General features: G+C 43.4%; 2 protein-coding genes and 1 long non-coding RNA gene across 4 annotated transcripts in view; 1 reads left to right on the top strand and 2 right to left on the bottom strand.

Annotated features, from left to right (window-relative positions):
- The window catches only part of LOC120306813 (S-adenosylmethionine synthase), a 38,226-nt gene extending 29,239 nt beyond the window's left edge, over window positions 1-8,987 (bottom strand). The window contains exon 1 of the mRNA XM_039340726.1: window positions 8,810-8,987. The gene's annotated coding sequence lies outside the window, so the exon portion shown is untranslated. The remainder of the gene's footprint in view (window positions 1-8,809) is intronic.
- On the top strand, window positions 179-8,799 carry LOC120306814. The gene is made up of 3 exons (XR_005556395.1): window positions 179-297; window positions 3,555-3,699; window positions 8,620-8,799. It is a non-coding gene; the product is annotated as an uncharacterized LOC120306814 (long non-coding RNA).
- A 1,891-nt stretch (window positions 8,988-10,878) lies between the features above and the next one.
- Window positions 10,879-20,106, bottom strand: part of LOC120306812 (DPY30 domain-containing protein 1-like) — a 10,550-nt gene continuing 1,322 nt past the window's right edge. For both annotated transcript variants that reach the window (XM_039340723.1, XM_039340724.1), the window contains exons 2-6: window positions 18,918-19,098; window positions 17,502-17,624; window positions 12,637-12,732; window positions 12,192-12,308; window positions 10,879-11,063 (exon numbers count right to left, since the gene is read on the bottom strand). In XM_039340723.1, coding sequence (XP_039196657.1) covers window positions 11,022-11,063; window positions 12,192-12,308; window positions 12,637-12,732; window positions 17,502-17,624; window positions 18,918-19,064 — 525 coding nt within the window. In that variant the 5' untranslated portion in view covers window positions 19,065-19,098 and the 3' untranslated portion in view covers window positions 10,879-11,021. The remainder of the gene's footprint in view (window positions 11,064-12,191; window positions 12,309-12,636; window positions 12,733-17,501; window positions 17,625-18,917; window positions 19,099-20,106) is intronic.

Raw genomic sequence — 20,106 nt, 5'->3', positions numbered from 1 at the left:
TCCAGGTTCCAGCTGGCTGGCTGCGTAAAAGCGCGCCGTCCTATCCACCTTCCTCTTGCTCTCCGCCCTCGCGGGAGCTGTCACACCGCCTGGCCTCTATATATGGAAAAGCGAAAGTGCCTCGCTCATCATGTGAGGAGCACGGAAGAGCCCATTCTCCGGCGGGGGGGGGGAGAAAGGGAGAAGCTCGGCCACGCGTGGGGAAGAGGAGGACAACATAAGAATCAGAATCCAAAAAAAAGCAGCAGCCGCGCGCTCTGCTGGCTCCCAACATTGCGCCCCTGTCTCCATCCCCGGGTGGGTTGTTTTTTTTTTTTTTATTTGTATTTTATTTTTTTGCAAAGGATGAAAGGATGCGGGCCGGTTCCTGCCGCCTGCGTCCTCCCCTCCCCTGCTTGGAGGAGGGCGCAAAAGAGAAGAAGGAGTCCCCGCTCTCTCTCGCCACCCACCGGCCCGCGGGTTGGTGTTGGGCTTGGGTACGATTCAGTGGAGCGCGTGGTTTTGGCACGGCAATTCTTGTCGCTTGAAGCGCCCGGCTGATGCAACTGGGGGGGGGGGAAACGGAGCAGCAAGGTCACGGGCGGCCCCGAGGCGAAGTTCAAGGATCTGGGGGGGCGGGGGGGTTGTGTAGGATGTCCGGATTTGGGGGGGACGCGGACGTGATGCTTCCGGAGTTAAGAGAGTCCTGTTTTCTCTCCGAGCGTCTCTTTGACAGAGTTTCGAATGGGAGCCCCGCGAGGGGATTCGAATCTTGCCTGGAGTAGTTTCCCCCCCCCAAAAAAAAAAAAAAAAAAAACATCCGCCCCACGAATGGAAAACTCCTTTTCCACAAGCGCAAAGGGAGGAAAACCCGAGCTGCAAACGAATGCATTCATAAATCTGAGGGAATTGGGAAATGCAAGGCAAAGAGAATTCAGATGAACCAGAAAGTTTTATTAAAGATTTATACAACTCCACTCCTTCCGGGCACTGATGACGTTACCTAGCTGGGCCATGAAATGTCTGCAAGGAAGCAACCAAGCTCAGAGAGCACCAAGGACCCCACAGTTGTCTTTGTCTTCTTCTTCTTCTTCTTCTTCTTCTTCTTCTTCTTCTTCTTCTTCTTCTTCTTCTTCTTCTTCTTCTTCTTCTTCTTCTTCTTCTTCTTTCTTCTTTCTTCTTTTTCTCCTCCTCTTCTTCTTCTTTCTTCTTCTTCTTCTTCTTCTTCTTCTTCTTCTTCTTCTTCTTCTTCTTCTTCTTCTCCTTCTTCTTCTTCTTTCTTCTTTTTCTCCTCCTCCTCCTCCTCCTCCTCTTCTTCTTCTTCTTCTTCTTCTTCTTCTTCTTCTTCTTCTTCTTCTTCTTCTTCTTCTTCTTCTTCTCTCCTCCTCCTCCTCCTCCTTCTCCCTCACTCCCTTCTAGCACTGATGAGGTTACCTAGTTGGGTAATGAAATGTCCGCAAGGAAACAAACAGGCTCAGAGAGCATCAAAGACCCCACAGTTCAATCCTCAGCTACAAATATTTTCTTCTCTTGACATATAAGTTTTAGTCTGACTTTTTATTGCCACTGTAGCTTACCTAAGGCAGTGGTTTTTAACCTGGGCGATATTGCCCCCCAGGGGGCAATTTCATTTTTCAAGGGGGCGATGGAATGAAAAGGGGCAACATGGGGGTGAAGGAACGAAAAGGGGGTGATATGGGGGCAATGGAGCGAGAAGTTTTGGGGACACTCTTAAGACTTTTTCATACAGTGAATCGCTGTATATCTGTCGTACAAAAACATCAGATCGCTCGCTATTAGTGGATTGAATTGTGTTTTCAAATATTCCTCCAGCTAGCTTCAGTACAGAACGCCGTACATATATGAATGCGCATCACTTATCTTCATGCGCGTTGCGCAGCAGCCTCTACCCTTTTTATATTTCTTTTTGCGTCTTAAATTTCACTTGTAATTCAATCATTAAATGTTACTGTTTTTCTTTTGGGCATTTCACTTTCTTGCAAATGAATTTTATTTTCAGTGGTCATTACGTTGAAGTGTCTTGAATAAATAAGATAATAATAAAATACATGTATCACGAAGTTTGGGAATAAAGTGACGGGTGGCACCAAACTTTTTCACACAGTTGAGATATGGGAAAAAGACTGGAAATAAATTATTTGCATCGATATGTCCTGATGACAATTTTAAAGAAAACAAAAAAAAGGGGGGTTGCATAAATTGAAGAATTATTTCCCATGTTGTGATTGAGAGGTTATGTTGGGGGAGGGAGGCGATGACAACTTCCTCATTGGCTCAAGGGGGCGATTCGTTCAAAAAGGTTAAGAACCACTGACCTACGGGACGATGATGGCAAGGAAGAACGGTTTTTAATGGATGCCAGGTTTAGAATATATTTATAACTTTGGGGGAGGGGAAGGGGGCTTTGGGACTGGAACTGAAATTCCATCAAATGGAAACTCTTAACCTTTCTAAGTGCTAAGGTGCCTATTTGCATTGAGGAAATTTAATTTAATTTAGGCGCTGATCGCGGCTTTTACTCCCAAGGTCCAGATCGGTCTGGAATGTGCCTCCCTTTCCAAAAAGAAGCAAAGCTGGAAAAACCTGTAAAAGTTTTGTGTTCATTCAGCATGTTACTTAATTCACATTGAAAGCCTTCCAGGATATCTTTCAGTGTTGGGCTGAGGACTGATTTTCACTGACAGATGTTCTTGCATTGTAGGAACAGAGGAATAAAATACTCAACAGAAAAAGAGTGCTATGGCCTTTATAGGTACAAACTGGGTGAAACTTGACTTGATGCCAGTATCTGTGAGGGGGATCTTGGGAATCCTGGTGGACAATCACTTAAATAGGAGCCAGCCATGTGCTGCAGCTACCAAACAAGCCAATACAGTCCTAGGCTGCATTAACAGAGGCACAGAATCAAGATCACATGAAGTATTAATACCACTTTACAAGGCCTTGGGAAGGCCACACTTGGAATCCGGCATCCAGTTTTGGTCGCCACGATGTAAAAAAGACGCTGAGACTCTAGAAAGAGTACAGAGAAGAGCAACAAAGAGGATTAGAAGTCTGCAGGCTAAAATATATAAGGAATGGTTACTGGAATTGGGTATGTCTAGTTTAATGAAGAGAAGTACGAGGGGAGGACATGATAGCAGCGTTCCAATATCTCAGGGGCTGCCCCAAAGGAGAGGGAGTCAAGCTATTCTCCAAAGCACCTGAGGGCAGGAGAAGAAGCAACGGATGGAAACTAACCAAGGAGAGAAGCAACCTAGAACTAAGGATAAACTTCTTGACAGTTAGAACAATTAATCAGTGGAACAACCTGCCTCCAGAAGCGGTGAATGCTCCAACACTGGAAGTTTTTAAGAAGAGACTGGACAGCCATTTATCTGAAATGGTGTAGGGATTCCTGCCTGAGCAGGGGGTTGGACTAGATGACCCCCAAGGTCCCTTCCAACTTTATTATTATTATTTCCCAGAGTGGAGACCCCATAGAGAAGGGTCTGTCTTGTGAATTGAGTAGGCAAGCTTTGGCAAGCAGGCACCTTTTTTTTTTCCCCTTCCAGAATTGCTCTCCTGCTGATCTAAGCAACCTGGAATGTCCTCAGTGCGAATCCAGTATCTCCAATCAAGTGGCCTGCAGATGTCCCAAGGGCGGCCACGTGTTTAGTCAATGATCCCTCTGCAAAAAAAACGGTCACCCCAAAACATGTAAGTTTGCAGTTCTCAACTGAATAAACAAATCCACCCACTCCCTTTCTTCCTCTTTGGCTCCTCATTCTCTCTCTCTCTCTCTCTCTCTCTCTCTCTCTCTCTCTCTCTCTCTCTCTCTCTCTCTCTCTCTCTCTCTCTTTGTGTGTGTGTGTGTCTGCCTCTGTCTCTGTCTCTGTCTCTCTCTCTCTCTCTCTCTCTCTTTGCTCCCAGTGGCAAAAACAACGTGGAAGGGAGATAATCATGAACCAAAGAGGTGTGTTCCAATCCAGCCAATTACTGGTGGGGAAAACCCTGCTTGGGAGGTGGGGGGAAATGGAAAGAAGCGGTTGGACAGCTCCTCCCCAACATTCCTGGGAGGCGAGGCTTCCAGTCCAGAAATTGTTTGACATCAGATTTATTTTGGTGTTCCCCTGCAAAGCCCGTTTCACTTTTCACCCCGGCTGTTCCTTCCTCCATCCGTGAAAGCTTCTGCATTCCAGGTGGACATTTATGATCCAAGCAGATGTCAAACCACTGTTGCATTTTACTTAACTTTGGCTGGAGAGGAAGGAGAAGATTCTCAGTCATCCACATCATGGTTGTCCCAAAAATGCTTTTTTTCCCCAAAAGACAGATGGAGGAGGAGGAGGAGGAGGAGGAGGAGGAGGAGGAGGAGGAGGAAGAGAACCTTTACTGTCATTTTTTACTGTGGGCACCACGGCACACATTAAAAATGAAATGTAGTTGCTTGCTCTCAAAGTGTACGCCTACACAACACACATTTAACCATCCTCTATACAAGATATGCATAGACCTCTACACCAGTGGTTCTCAACCTTTTTAATGCCGCGACCCCCAACCGGTCATAAGTCGAGGACTACTCAACCGGTCGTAAGTCGAGGACTACTCAACTGGTGCAGCACCGTTTGCAGAATGGGACTTTTGGCGGGCTCAGCAGTGCAGAGACAGCCTGGACAATTCCTATTGGCTTTTGAAAGCCAATAGAATTAGACTCTATTCAAGAGAGTCTATTCTATTGGCTTTCAAAAGCCAATAGAATAAAAGGAAGTAGCACAGCTAAGGAAAAGGGGGAAAAAAATGGTGGACTGCGTTGTTTGGCGACCCCCGTGAAATGGTCGTTCGACCCCAAATGGGGTCCCGACCCACAGGTGGAGAACCACTGCTCTACACCCTTCCATATAAGTAACATATAAATATTAAAGATGGACTTTCTGGTGTGTGTTTTTTTTTTCTTGAAGATGTTTTTTGCTTCTTGGAGGAGAAGCGAAATGTCTTCAAGAAAAAACAAAACAAAACATAGAAAGTCCAGCTGCCTTTTGAAAAAGCACCTTTATATACATGACAATTTTTATTTCTGCAGCATTTCTAGGTCCTGTTTTTTTTTTCCCATTGCCTTGGTCACCATTTATAGTCCCTCCCTAATTATTCCGTAGACTCAGTTGGAAAGAATTTATCTCTAAATTAAGATCGAACTGGAGCCCAATTCTTTATTACACTGTCTGCTCTCAACATGTTAAAACTTGGGATTAAATAACAGGCATGTCATACATCTACATCTACATAGTGTATACATATACATATACACATACATACACAGTAGCAGCCAAAAATGTGGAAAACTTTTGGGAAAAGTATATTTTTGAGGTTTGATGGCTAAGAACACCACTTTTTTGGAGAGCAGTACCATAAAATTATATATCAATGGTAAGATAATTTAATCGAGAATATAATGCAACAAAGTTTGTTCAATTATCTGTACTGTATTCTATGAAAGGTTATAGCCAAATAACTAGAAAAAAGGAAGCACAACTTGCTTAGGTTGATCTCAGGTAGCTTTCCTTCATCTGATTGTAGCCAATGAGCATGAGTGTTTAGACAGCCAATCGGATGTCATCTTGTTTTGGCAATGAGCCAATCAGATCACAGTAGGATCCAGTGATGGATGTCATGTATTGAAGCTGAGAGGAGGACATTTGTCAGTGTGCTATGTGATAGCTATCAAGTTGGTTGGGTTTTTTGGTGTTCTTTCATTTAGTGAGCTTGTAAAACGTGATAAAATTAAATTCATGGTGCAAAGAGTTGACTGGTCACACAGAAAGCGATGTAAAATAGTATTATTAAGTGAACAAGGCTACAGTTATAAAGAAATTGGAAGAAAAATGGGTGGAAACGTAACCAAAGGTGGCATTTCTACTGTACACTTTTCCCAAAAGGTTTCCACAATTTTAGCCATACTACTATCTACATCTACATACTGTATATATATACATATACACATACACATATTGTATATATATACAATATATATATATATATATATATATATATATATATATATATATATATATATATATATATACACTGTGTATATATATATATGTTTTCTGAGGTTTTCGCGGGTGTTTGTATGTAGGTCTTTGGTTATTCGGGTTTTCTCCCGCATCAAATTGGAAGTGCATACTGTATACATAGACATAGACAACATAGACATAAACATAGACATATAGACATATACATACTGTATACATAGACATAGACAACGTAGACGTAGACAACATAGACATGGACATAGATACAGACATACATCTTCAAGGTCAAAAAGTCTAGCTCCCTGTTGAAAAAGAGATTTTGGCAGATGACTGTGTTGTCGGGGTCCAGAACAAAAACTTCCTACATGGAATCACTCTGGAGGGAAGGCCAATAGGTAAAAACAAGAGTATGCAATCTCTACCGTCTTGAGCACATGAACGTAGTCTTTGACCAACAAACATTCATTTAGGGATCGTTTTTCCACACTTATGGCCGTTGCAGCCTCCCCACGGTCACGTGATCAAAATTTGGGCTGGGTTGTAGTTGTAACTCAAGGACTTCCTCTCCTGGGCTTGGCTTCACATTTATTTATGTATTTATTTTTTTCCTAAAAATTTTCCAGCTTAAATCCAAGTAATTCTTAGAGCTAGTGTGTTCAAATAAGCTCACGCTAATTCTATTTGCATCTTCTTCTGATGACGCCTGCGGTATTTCCATTTATTGGCTGCAATCCACCTTTTTTTCTTTTCTTTTCTTTTCTTTTTTCTTTTAACCAGTTGACACCCTCTAATTGCTTCAGCTCCATATTTGCCTATCCCAAACTGCATTCCTCTCATCTCTGCCACGTGTCTGTGTGCGGGCTGTTCGGTCAGAGTTTCCAGCTCTGCTTTTGCTTTCTGCAAAATAAAGTGTAGGTGATCCGTGGGTGGCAAGTGGGCTATTCTGGATCACTCCTTGCTTGGAGAGCTGATAGCCCCCCTTCCACCCCATTTATGTTTGCTGAAATATTTGCAAAATTGAGTTATTTCTGTCCCAAAGGGGGCAGTGAATATTTGTGTATCGGTTTTGACTTTGTCAAGGGTTTTCAGCCTTGGCTGTTAAACTTTTTCATTTTTTCCCCCATGCACTCACTGACGCTTTGAATTATCTCTGAATGCTCGACTAATCCCCCAAATTACTAGGCACTTTCTGACCCAGCCATGTAGAAGTAAGTAGAAGAAGAATCTCGTTGCCACTCCCGGAGGGATTTCAACCCTCTGTCCAGTATCTGAACCGTGCTTAAATTCCCAGCATTGCAAAACAAAATCCTATCAGAATCCGAGGAAGATCAGAGGGAGCAGAGGAAGAACATCAAAACCATAAGATAAAGCTCTGCTTACTGTATTAAAGGTCCTATTATATATAGATGCAGAATTTTGGTCACATGACCAAGGGGATGCTGCAATGGTCGTAAGTGTGGAAAAACGGTCATATATCCCTCTTTTCAATACTATTGTAACTTTGGTCACAAAATGAATGATTGTAGTCATCATCATCATCATCATCATCATCATCATAATAATAATAATAGTACCAATAGTAATAGGTGCCTTGGGTGCAATCCCAAAACAACTGGAGCACCACTTGAACACCATCATCGGCATTGACAAATTCGCCATTAGTCAATTGCAAAAGGCAGCCTTACTAGGAACTGCTTCCATCCTGCAACGAGATCTGTGATACCATCAAACATCCACATTTGCCTATCCCAGGTCCTTGGGAAGGACTCGATAGGTAGACAAAAATGCCAAATCCAGTCTGAACATCTGGCTGACTGTGTGATGATCAATAGTAGTAATAATAATAATAATAATAATAATAATAATAATAATAGAAAGAAGGAGGAGGAGGAGGAGGAAATGGAATGGAATAGAATAGAATAGAATAGAATAGAATAGAATAGAATAGAATAGAATAGAATAGAATAGAATAGAATAGAATAGAATAGAATAACAGAGTTGGAAGGGACCTTGGAGGTCTTCTAGTCCAACCCCTTATACCATTTCAAACAAATCGTCCAATCAGTGAAAAGAAGGATAAGGCGTGACATGATAGCAGTGTTCCAATATTTGAAGGACTGTCAAAGAGAAGAGGGAGTCAAGCTCTTCTCCAAAGCAGCTGAAGGCAGGACAAGAAGCAATGGATGGAAACTAACCAAAGAGAGAAGCAATCTGGAACTAAGGAGAAAGTTCCTAATAGTGAGAACAATTAACCAGTGGAACAACCTGCCTCTAGAATTTGTGAACACTCCTACACTGGAAGTTTTTAAGAAGAGATTAGATTACACTTTATCTGAAGTTGTATAGGGTTTCCTGCCTGAGCAGGGGGATGGACTAGAAGACCTCCAAGGTCCCTTCCAACTCTGTCATTCTGTTGCTTTGCTGCCCTTCTAAGAGAGACAAATTCAGAGTTTCTCCAAGAAGGCCTAATGCTACTTTTCACCACTCTGTGAAACAAAAACTGGTTGCACTAATCCAATCGTCCCAAGTGGGAAAATAGTGGAAAGAGTTAAATGCTTCCTGTAGGCCAAAGGACATTGTTTATCAAAGTTTCCCTTTCCCCTTCAAGGACAAAAACATCGTTGTCCTCCAGATGAACCTGGAGTCAGTGGGGACAATCGGGCACGCTCACCCAGGCTGATCATCCTTGCCATTGGTTGACCACGTCCCCTCGCAGAGAGACTCCCACCCATCTTGGTGGCGCTCAGCCAGTTGGAGAGCCTTCATAACCATCAATGAGCAAAGTGCAGCCCTCTTACCTCAGCCAAAGATCCAGAACTAAGCGACACAAAATCTCAACCGTCAGATCCAAGGAGCAAACCATCGTGTGTACGGGTGTAGACAGTGGTGGGATTCAGCCGGTTCGCACCACTTTTGGCAGCTCATTTTGTGTTGCCCAGGTCCAGAATGGACTTCCGGAAGTGGCATCCACACAGAGAACTGGTTGTTCACCTATTTGAATCCCACCACTGGAGGGAGGGAGGGAGGGAGGGAGGAAAGGGAAAGAAGGAAGGAAGGAAGGAAGGAAGGAAGGAAGGAAGGAAGGAAGGAAGGAAGGAAGGAAGGAAGGAAGGAAGGAAGGAGAAAAAAGAAAGAAAGAAAGAAAGAAAGAAAGAAAGAAAGAAAGAAAGAAAGAAAGAAAGAAGAAAGAAAGAAAGGAAAGAGAGGGAGGGAGGAAGGGAGGAAGGAAGGAAGAAAGAAATAAAAAGGAAGGAAGGAAGGAAGGAAGGAAGGAAGAAAGGGAGGGAGGGAGGGAGGGAGGAAAAGAAAGAAAGAAAAAAAAGAAAGGGAAAGAAAGAAAGAAAGAGGAAGGAAGGAAGGAAAGAAGGAAGGGAAAGAGAGAAAGCATGAAAGAAAGAGAAAGAAAGAAAAAGAAAGAAAGAAAGAAAGAAAGAAGAAAGGGAGGAAGGAAGGAAGGAAGGAAGAAAGAAAGAAGAAAGAAAGAAAAGAAAGAAAGGAGGAAGGAAGAAAGAAAGAAATAAATAAAAAGAAAGGAAGGAAGGAAGGGAGAGAGAGAGAAAGAAAGAAAGAGAGGAAGGAAGGAAGGAGGAAGGAAGGAAGGAAGGAAGGAAGGAAGGAAGGAAAGAGGGAGGGAGGGAGGAAAGAAGGAAAGGAAGGAGGGTATTGGTAAGTATTGGTAGCTGCCTCTACTGCCTCCACTTTATTTATAGCACCGCATGGATTCCTGTTCTTGAGGTCAGTGGGGTTGCTTAAACACCTTCATTGAATTCAAGGCTTATTCTGGGCTCCAGATCAGCTTTCATCCTGGTCAGATGGCAACAGCTGTGAGAGACACATGACTACCAATGCATTCTTTGCAGTGGTCCCCTGCAGAACACCTCAGGTTTAGCAAGATCAGTGGTGGAGTAAGTTGGAGGGGAAGGAGGGATAACCGATCTATACATTTGCATGTTGATACAAGTGCCCAAGAAGGTCTCCTAATTGTAACCTGATAATGTTTGGTCCTTCTCCAAAACGCCCCATCCAGGTGTGCAGGGCAGGTAGGGGTGCCAAAACAGAGGTTTTGGCAAATTCATCCTGGTTGGCTTTTCTCCAATTATCTGCTAGGGCAGCTCTAATTTTGTCGTCTTGGTTTGAAGAGTTCTTCCCCCACCCCATTGCTTAGGCATAAGGAGTCCTTAAGGTGGGACTTTGTGGTTACTCCAAGGTGGGTCTGGAATAAATGAGAGGGGAGAGGGAGAAACTTTCCAAGGGTAGGACCATTTTGACAGAAGAACCAGTTCTTTGGACAGCATGTGATCTGCTTTTCTGTGTGTGGGAGATCAAGTCCAGCACTGATGATGTTACCCATTTGGGTAATGAAACGTCTGCAAGAAAACAACCCAGCTCAGACAGCACCAGGGACACCACAATCCCTCTTCCTCGTCCTCCTCCCCCCTCCTCCTCCTCCTTCTCCTTCTCCTCAACCTGCTCCTTCATTTTCTCCTCCACTCTGCAAACCCCAATCCCTTCTAGCGCTGATGGTGTCACCTAGTTGGGTAATGAAACGTCTGCAAGAAAACAATCCAGTGCAGAGAGCACCAGGGACCCCACAACCCTCCTCCTCCTCCTCCTCCACTCCGCAAACCCACTCCCTTCTAACGCTGATGGTGTTACCTAGTTGGGTAATGAAACATCTGCAGGAAAATAACTCAGCTCAGAGAGCACCAGGGGACACCACAATTACATGAACACATTAACTCACCTCTTAAAGTTGAAAACGAGTCTCAGAAGCTCTGCTTAGATTTGAGATCGACTCTAAGAAGACTTTATCATATTCTCACTATGATATCCTTATATCTTCCAATAAGGAAAAATAAAACCTGAACCGTGTTAGGCTAAATTTTAATGTGTTTTTTTTTTAAATTTCAATTCGCTTAACTGTATTAACTTATTCTAAGTCTCCTTGATGTGTTTCATCTGGTGTTTGCCGGAAAATCGTGACATTTTCTGGAATCTACAGGAACAGATTTATTGTTCTTCCTCCGAGTCGGGTACAGTAGTCAAGGCATGCTAAAAAAATAGGGGGGGGGAGAGGGAGAGAGAGAGAGAGAAAGGGGAGAAAGACTGAAGCAAGTTTGTAGGACTAGTGGAATTTGTAAAACCCAGCAAAGCCACCTGATTGTTTATTTATTTCACTGAAGTGTTTTGATGCCAACCCAATGAAAAAAGAGAGATAGGGAGGGAGGAAGGGAGGGAGGGAGGGGGAAAGAGAGGAAGAGAGAGAAGAGAGAGGGAGGGAGGGAAAGAAGAAAGAAAGGCAGGGAGAGAGAAGAAAGAGGGAGAGAGAGAGAGGGAGAGAGAGAAGAAAGGGAGGGAGAGGAGAGGGGGAGAGACAGAGAGAGACAGAGAGAGAGAAGAGAGAGGGAAGGAGGGAGGGAGGGAGGGAGAAAAGAGGAGATAGGGAGAGGGAGAGAGGAGAGAGGACAGAGACAGGAGAGAGGGAGGGAAGGAGAGAGGGAGAAAAAAGAGTAGATAGGGAGGGGGAGAGAGGAAGAGAAAGAAGGAGGGAGAAGAGAGGGAGGGAGAGAGGGAGAGAGAGAAGAGGAGGGAGGGAGAAAAGAGGAGATAGGGAGAGGGAGAGAGAGGAGAGAGACAGGACAGAGGGAGGGAAGGAGGGAGGGAGAAAAGAGATAGGGAGGGAGGGAGGGAGGGAGGGAGGGAGAGGAGAGAGGGAGGGAGGGAGAGAGAGAGAAGAGGGAGGGAGAAAAGAGAGGAGAGGGAGGGAGGAAGAGAGAGAGGAAGAGAGAGAAGAGGGAGGGAGAGGAGAGAGAAGAGGGAGGGAGAAAAGAGAGGAGATAGGGAGGGAGGGAGGGACGAAGAGAGAGAAGAGAGGGAAGGAGTGAGGGAGGGAGGGAGAAAAGAGGAGCTAGGGAGAGGGAGAGAGAGGAGAGAGACAGGAGAGGGAGGGGAGGAGGGAGGGAGAAAAGAGATAGGAAGGGAGGAGAGAGAGGAAGAGAGAGAGAAGAGGGAGGGAGAGGAGAGAGGGAGGGAGGGAGGGAGAGAGAAGAGGGAGGGAGGGAGAAAAGAGAGGAGGGAGGGAGGGAGGGAGAGACGAAGAGAGAGAGAGAGAAGAAAGAGGGAGGGAGAGAAGAGAGACGGGGGAGAGGGGACAGGCCGGGATAGAGTCATTTTACTTACTTCAGATTGCTCCATTTCATCGATCTCTTCAACCCGACTGAGGTGAGGAGCTCCATATTTGTCAGTTAGCTCAGCCAAAGTCTTTGAGGCCGCCTCCTTTTCAGCGGCAATCTTCGCCTGGAACAAACATTCATTTGATGGTCGCTAGAAGCTGGGGACGATGGAACATACAATCCAACCAGCACGGAGAAAAAAAAAAGATTCTCCTCGGCAGTGGTGTCACTGGGCCGAGGTATCAACTGAGGGGCGGGCTTTCTCCATCCTTCTCTTTCAACGAAGGGGAAGCGGGCCATAACATACGGGCCTCATATTGAACACAAAATCACATCAAGGCGTCGGCATTTTTTCTCTCTCCTCACTGAGGCTGCCTCTGGTGAACTCATCTGGTTCCTCCAAGTATCTTTCTTGGGGGGGCTAAAACATGGGTGAGGCGCACTTCTCTTACCTCCAGCTCTGCCTGTCGTTTCTGCTCCTGCAGGAGCTCCTCGGCCCGGTCTCGCTCCATCCTCTCCCGATCCCCCTGCTCTCGCTCCATCTGGGCCTGCAACCATTTCATGCAAGTGTTTCAGTCAGCAAAGAGTCACTGGCTTGGGGCCACTTCGGTTCAAAGGAGGGGTATGCCTGTTGCACACCACGGGGGGGGGACATATGGTGGAAAGGGGACACAGACATGAAAAGAGAGATGGGAGCCCCGAAACTAAATTCTGAGTGTAATGGAAGAGAGACTTGGTACTCCTCCTTCTGATCATGGCACAGAGGATCCCTTGCTAAGTATTTGTGAAAGACACATCCTCATGATGTTAATAATGATGGAATAGAATAGAATTAGAACAGAGAATAGAATGGAATGGAATGGAATAGAATAGAATAGAATAGAATAGAATAGAATAGAATAGAATAGAATAGAATAGAATAGAATAGAATAGAATAGAATACGGAGTGGAATGGAATGGAATGGAATGGAATGGAGTGGAGTGGAGTGGAGTGGAGTGGAGTGGAATAGAATAGAATAGAATAGAATAGAATAGAATAGAATAGAATAGAATAGAATAGAATTAGAACAGAATAGAACAGAATAGAACAGAATAGAATAGAATAGAATAGAATAGAATAGAATAGAATAGAATAGAATAGAATTAGAACAGAATAGAATAGAATAGAATAGAATAGAATTAGAACAGAGAATAGAATAGAATGAAATGGAATAGAATAGAATAGAATAGAATAGAATAGAATAGAATAGAATAGAATAGAATAGAATAGAATAGAATACGGAGTGGAGTGGAGTGGAATGGAATGGAATGGAATGGAGTGGAGTGGAGTGGAGTGGAATGGAATGGAATGGAATGGAATGGAATAGAATAGAATAGAATAGAATAGAATAGAATAGAATAGAATAGAATAGAATAGAATAGAATTAGAACAGAGAATAGAATAGAATAAAATTAGAACAGAATAGAATAGAATAGAATAGAATAGAATAGAATAGAATAGAATAGAATAGAATAGAATAGAATAGAATAACAGAGTTGGAAGCGACCTTGGAGGTTTTCTAGTCCAACCCCCTATACCGTTTCAGACAAATCGTCCAATCTCTTCTTAAAAACTTCCAGTGTTGGAGTATTCACAACTTTTGGAGGGAGGTTGTTCCACTGATTTATTGTTCTAATTGTCAAGAAATTTCTCCTTAGTTCTAGGTTGCTTCTTTCCTTGATGAGTTTCCATCCGTTGCTTCTTCTCCTGCCTTCAGGTGCTTTGGAAAATAGCTTGACTTCCTCTTCTTTGTGGCAACCCCTGAGATAGTGGAACACTGATATCATGTCACCCCTAGTTCTTCTCTTCATTAAACTAGACATACCCAATTCCAGCAACTATTCTTCGTATGCTTTAGCCTCCAGTCCCCTGATCATCTTTGTTGCTCTTCTCTGCACTCTTTCTAGAGTCTCAACATCTTTTTTACATCGTGGTGACCAAAACTGGATGCCATATTCAAAGTGTGGCCTTACCAAGGCCTTGTAGAGTGGTATTAAGACTTCCCGTGATCTTGATTCTATCCCTCTGTTAATGCAGCCTAGCACTGCGTTGGCTTTTTTGGCAGCTGCAGCACTGCTTTCACTTATTTCTATTCCAACGCAGAGGCAGTTCTTGGTCATCGTTAGCCGTTCCAATTTTAAAATTCTGCTTTCCCCATTTTTCGTGACAGTCATGCTGCCATATAAATGTCCTGTCTCGTGTCACTAATGACACATCGTCAAAGGCTAAGATCTGCCCAGCTCTTCTTGGCTACATTGGGCTGGTATAGATGCACTCCTTTTTCTCCAGCGGCTCAGTTATCCATCAAAGCTATTTTGACTTGCACTGTAGTAGAGGCCAGACCCCCAGCTTCCAAGAGACATCTGGTGGGTGAGAAGGGCTGCTTAGATCTTTCTGACTGGCAAAATGGGACCAGCACTGGTTTGATAGAGCGCTAGTCCTTGGATCTGGATGCGTACATATATGGAGGAAGGGCAGAAAGATAGGGGTGATCTGTTGCTTCTTCTGCTCTTATTCCCATTCCAGAAATTTATCCAGGATGTAAGGAAAGAGACCCCCTTCTCCCGCAGAATAAAAATCCTGGCTAGAGAACAAGAGATGAAAATGACCAGGCTTTGAAAATTAGCAAAACCAAAAGTGGCCAGGAGTGTCTCTGGTTGAGATCCATCAATTCAGTCTCATCATAATGTATTTTCTTATGTATCTGATGTGGATCTGCCACGTCTTTTCTCTGACAGTCACTTGAAGGCACGGCAGGCAAACAAAAGTGAAAAGACGTGTTGGTGCCAACTCTGGATTCCCGCAAAACTTTGATACCTAGTTGGGCAATGAGACACCTGCAGGCAAACAGCTATGAGATCCACAATTCGTTCTAAGCCAGAACTGGGGATGGAGAAGAACTATGCTGTTTCCTTTGAAAGAAGAATTTGCCTTTTTGTGGAGGCTTAATCACAGTTTAGTCCTGTTCCCGCAGAGTGATGATCTCAAAGAACACTTTATCTATGTCAGTGGTTCTCAACCTGTGGGTCGGGACCCCATTTGGGGTCGAACAACCATTTCACGGGGGTCGCCAAACAACGCAGTCCGCCATTTTTTTTCCCCTTTTCCTTAGCTGTGCTACTCCCTTTTATTTTATTGGCTTTTGAAAGCCAATAGAATAGTCTCTCTTGAATAGAGTCTAATTCTATTGGCTTTCAAAAGCCAATAGGAATTGTCCAGGCTGTCTCTGCCCTGCTGAGCCCGCCAAAAGTCCCATTCTGCAAACGGTGCTGCACCAGGTGAGTAGTCCTCGACTTACGACTGGTTGAGTAGTCCTCGACTTACGACCGGTTGGGGGTCGCGGCATTAAAAAGGTTGAGAACCACTGATCTAAGTAATGCTAAACTCATGTCCAAAACTAGCTTGGACACATCCCTGCAGAATATTTGTACAAGATCAAAGCAAGTTTTTATCAATGGTGCTGGAGAAGACTCCTGCGAGTCCCCTGGACTGCAAGGCGATCAAACTGGTCAGTCCTAGAGGAGATCAACCCCCACTGCTGTTTAGAAGGCCAGATCCTGAAGTTGAAACTCAAGTACTTTGGCCACCTAATGAGAAGGAAGGACTCACTGGAGAAGAGCCTGATGCTGGGAAAGATGGAGGGCAAGAGAAGAAGGGGACAACAGAGAATGAGGTGGCTGGATGGAGTCACTGAAGCTTGAATGGACTCCAGAAGATGATAGAGGACAGGAAGGCCTGGAGGAACGTGGCCCATGGGGTCGCAGTGGGTCGGACACGACTTCGCAGCTAACAACAACAAAGCCCCTTAATTTAGTTATAGGTTAAAACTTGCCTTTTCCATGGTAAGGTATGGATATTGTTCCATCTCTCTAGTGATTTTGATTGTCAAAGTAAATAAAGCCAGGATATCCACCAATCGCTTTCCTAAATTTTCCATAACCTGCCTCAGAATAGGATGCTTTATTGACAACAACCCCCCCCCCCAAAAAAAATTGATATGCTTTTCTGGTCTTTCAAAAATTAGAGGAAGAAAGTATTTTAATGTGGCCAGGAACAATGAACCTCTGTTTTAAACAGCATCACTAAGTCATAGACTGTAGATACATTTTTAAAACACAGTGACCGGATGAATTTCAGCTCTCTGAACCATAATACAAGCTCTGGATTTTTCAAGGTGGTTAGTTGGGTTTAGCTGATGTAATTACATATAGCCAGGCTGCATCTACTGAAAGCAACAATGATCTAACTGTATCTTTACTTTTCTACTTCTCTAAACTCTTAACCTTAGACAGCAGCTTCACATTTAACAAAGTTCTCCCAACCCCGATATATGGGAGTAAACAGGGAATCAATGAATGAACAAATAAAATGAACGGTCAATAAATGGTAAATAATAATAGATTTAAAAAGATGTTGAGACTGTAAAAAAGATGTTGAGACTCTAGAAAGAGTACAGAGAAGAGAAACAAAGATGATTAGAGGACTGGAGGCTAAAACGTATAAGGAATAGTTGCTGGAATTGGGTATGTCTAGTTTAATGAAGAGAAGGATGAGGGGGGGCATGATGGCAGTGTTCCAATATCTCAGGGGCTGCCCCAAAGAAGAGGGAGTCAAACTATTCTCCAAAGCACAGAAGGCAGGACAAGAAGCAATGGATGGAAACTAATGAAGGAGAAAAGCAACCTAGAACTAAGGAGAAACTTCCCGACAGTTAGAACAATTAACCAGTGGAACAACCTATCTTCAGAAGCAGTGAATGCTCCAACACTGGAAGTTTTTAAGAAGAGACTGAACAGCCATTTGTCTGAAATGATATAGGGTTTCCTGCCTGAGCAGGGAGTTGGACTAGATGACCTCCAACGTCCTTCCAACTTTATTATTATTATTATTATAAAATGTTTAGTTCTTTGAAATGCGTGTGTCTTTAAGCCACATGACGTAGGCTCAGATAGGCAGCATGATTTCAGAGTAAAAAGAGGTAACTGTAATTGTTCTGCTAGGCATACCTGGACACAATAACAACATTTATATTTTACATTTATGAACCAGCTTTGGGAGGCTAATTTGCCTTGAGATATGACATAGGGAACCGATTCACTTTAAGAAGAGAGTTCAGTGGATGTTTGCAAAGTCAACCCTGCAGAACGAAATGTTTTCAATCGGGGAACGTGGCATTTTAGACCCACGGCCTAAATATATATAATCAGAAGACTAAGCCGCAATTATCACGCAAATACGTACATCTTTTTTTTTTAAATAAAAAAAAGAGCGCCGTACCTGTTTCTCTACTTCCAGCTTTTGTTGAATCAGAAGTTCTTCTTCTTTCATTTTTTCCAGCATTTCCACTTCCTTTTGAGCCTCCTCGCGCTCTCGCTCCAGTTCTTCCCTGTCCAATTTCCTCTAGGAGTGCAATAAAACAAACGTTTGACAGCTCCCACAACTGCAGGGCCTTTTAGAAAAGTGGGTTTTGTGGGTGGAAGTCGAGGGAACTCAAGGCCAGCCCTGCATACCAATAGAGTAAAGAAGAATGGGAAAAAAAGAAGAGCAGAAAAGACGTCGGTTCTACTTTCCAGGAGCCCCAAACTGGCCACATATAGGCAAAAGGAGGGATCCCATCCGTATTTCAAAAGGAGTTTGTAGGCAGCCCCCAATCCTCTTGACTTTCTTCCTCTGTTTTTCTTTTTCCCATCCTCAAAACACCAAGAATAAGAAGCAAAGAACATTATTTAATGCTTGGCTGGGGCTTGGAGCCTGAGTAGCAAAATTCCCTTCCTTTCACCTCAGGTGAGATTGAAAGAAAATGTGTTAAGCCCCCCTCATCTCACCTACAATGTATTTATGGTATGGGAAGAAAGAAAGAAAGAAAGAAAGAAAGAAAGAAAGAAAGAAAGAAAGAAAGAAAGAAAGAAAGGAAGGAGAGAGAGAGAGAGGGAGAGGGAGAGAAAGAAAGAAAGAAAGAAAGAAAAAGAAAGAAAGAAAGAAAGAAAGAAAGAAAGAAAGAAAGAAAAAGGAAAGAAGGAAAGAAAGAAAAAGAAAGAAAAGAGAGAGAGAAAGAAAGAAAGAAACAACGAGAGAGAGAGAGAGGGAGAGAAAGAAAGAAAGAAAGAAAGAAAGAAAGAAAGAAAGAGGAAAGAAGGAAAGAAAGAAAAGGAAAGAAAAGAGAGAGAGAAAGAAAGAAAGAAAAAGAAAGAAAGAAAGAAAGAAAGAAAGAAAGAAAGAAAGAAAGAAAGAAAGAAAGAGGAAGGAAGGAAGGAAGGAAGGAAAAAGAAGAGTAGACGGAAAGGAAAATAAAGGAAGAATGAAAGAAGGAAGGAAAAGATGAAGGGAAGGGAAGGTGAAATAAAGGAAGAATGAAAGGAAGAATGAAAAGCTGAAGGGAAGAGAAGAGAAGGGGAAGGGAAAGGAAAGGAAAGAAAAAGAGAGGAAAGGGAAGGGAAGGGGACAAAGGGTTATGAGATACTACCTTTCCCCTTGAAAGATCTCAAGCCCAGGAGTTCACAATCCTGCTGAATCAGGAGCATGAGAACTCTGACTATCGATGTGAAAGGACAAAAACTGTTTTCAGGACTTGAAAGAACAAGGAGCACAGAGTCAGCTCTCAAAAACCGTCCACTCTGTGAAACTGCAGGAAGCCCGAGGGGCATTCAGAATTCTGCAGAACCCCCAAAAGGAGACTAGAAGCCGAAATCCCACCTGCAGTTCCTCAATCATGTTCTTCTTGTACTTGTAAATCCAGTGGGCCAGGTACAAGACAGGATCTGCGGGCCGATGTTCCGCAATTTCAGCAAGGCCTTCAGCCAGGCAGGTGCCCAGGCTTTTCCTCAAGTAGGCGCTCTCCATGGCTGGCTCCCCAGGATCTCCAGATTAGAGGGATCTGTGAAAAAAGGAAACAAGCTGAATAATAAATTAATGTGTACGTGACTTTGTGTTTCCAATACCCATTATTATAGGTTGGTTTACTGAGCCTCTGATCAAAACACCGAGAAGAAGAATGAAGGAGGAGGAGAAGGAGAAGAGGAGGAGGAGGAGGGGAAGGAGAAGAGGAGGAGGAGGAAGAGGGGGAAGGAGGAGGAGAAGAGGAGTAGAAGAAGGAGAAGAGGAGGAGGAGGAGGAATAGGGGGAAGGAGGAGAAGAAGAAGGAGAAGAAATAATAATAGTAATAGTAATAATAATAATAATGAAGGAGAAGGAGAAGAGGAGGAGGAAGGAGGAGAAGAAGGAGAAGAGGAGAAGGAGAAGGAGGAAAAGAGGAAGAGAATAGTAATAGAAATAGTAATAGTAAAGAAGAAGAAGAAGAAGAAGAAGAAGAAGAAGAAGAAGAAGAAGAAGAAGAAGAAGAAGAAGAAGAAGAAGAAGAAGAAGAAGAAGAAGAAGAAGAAGAAGAAGAAGAAGAAGAGGAAGAATAGCAAGGGTAGTGCCAATAGTCATAGGCTCCTTGGGTGCAATCCCAAAACAACTGGAGCACCACTTGAACACCATCATTGGCATTGACAAATTCGCCTTTAGTCAATTGCAAAAGGCGGCCTTACTAGGAACTGCTTCCATCCTGCGACGAGATCTGTAATACCATCAATTCAAACATCCACATCTGCCTATCCCAGGTCCTTGGGAAGGACTCGATAGGTAGACAAAAATGCCAAATCCAGTCTGAACATCTGGCTGACTATGCGATGATCCACAATAATAATAATAATAATAATAATAATAATAATAATAATAATAATAATAATAACAACAACAAAATACAAAGACCTACAAATAGAAATAGAAAGACTGTGGCAAAAGCAAGCAAGGGTAGTACCAATAGTCATAGGCACCTTGGGTGCAATTCCAAAACAACTGCAGCACCACTTGAACACCATTGGCATTGACAAATTCGCTA

This window comes from Crotalus tigris, unplaced genomic scaffold (assembly GCF_016545835.1).
Source record: "Crotalus tigris isolate CLP2741 ecotype Arizona unplaced genomic scaffold, ASM1654583v1 scf7180000017753.6788120, whole genome shotgun sequence".
Taxonomy (NCBI): domain Eukaryota; kingdom Metazoa; phylum Chordata; class Lepidosauria; order Squamata; family Viperidae; genus Crotalus; species Crotalus tigris.
This window is presented reverse-complemented; position numbering and strand designations above follow the sequence as displayed.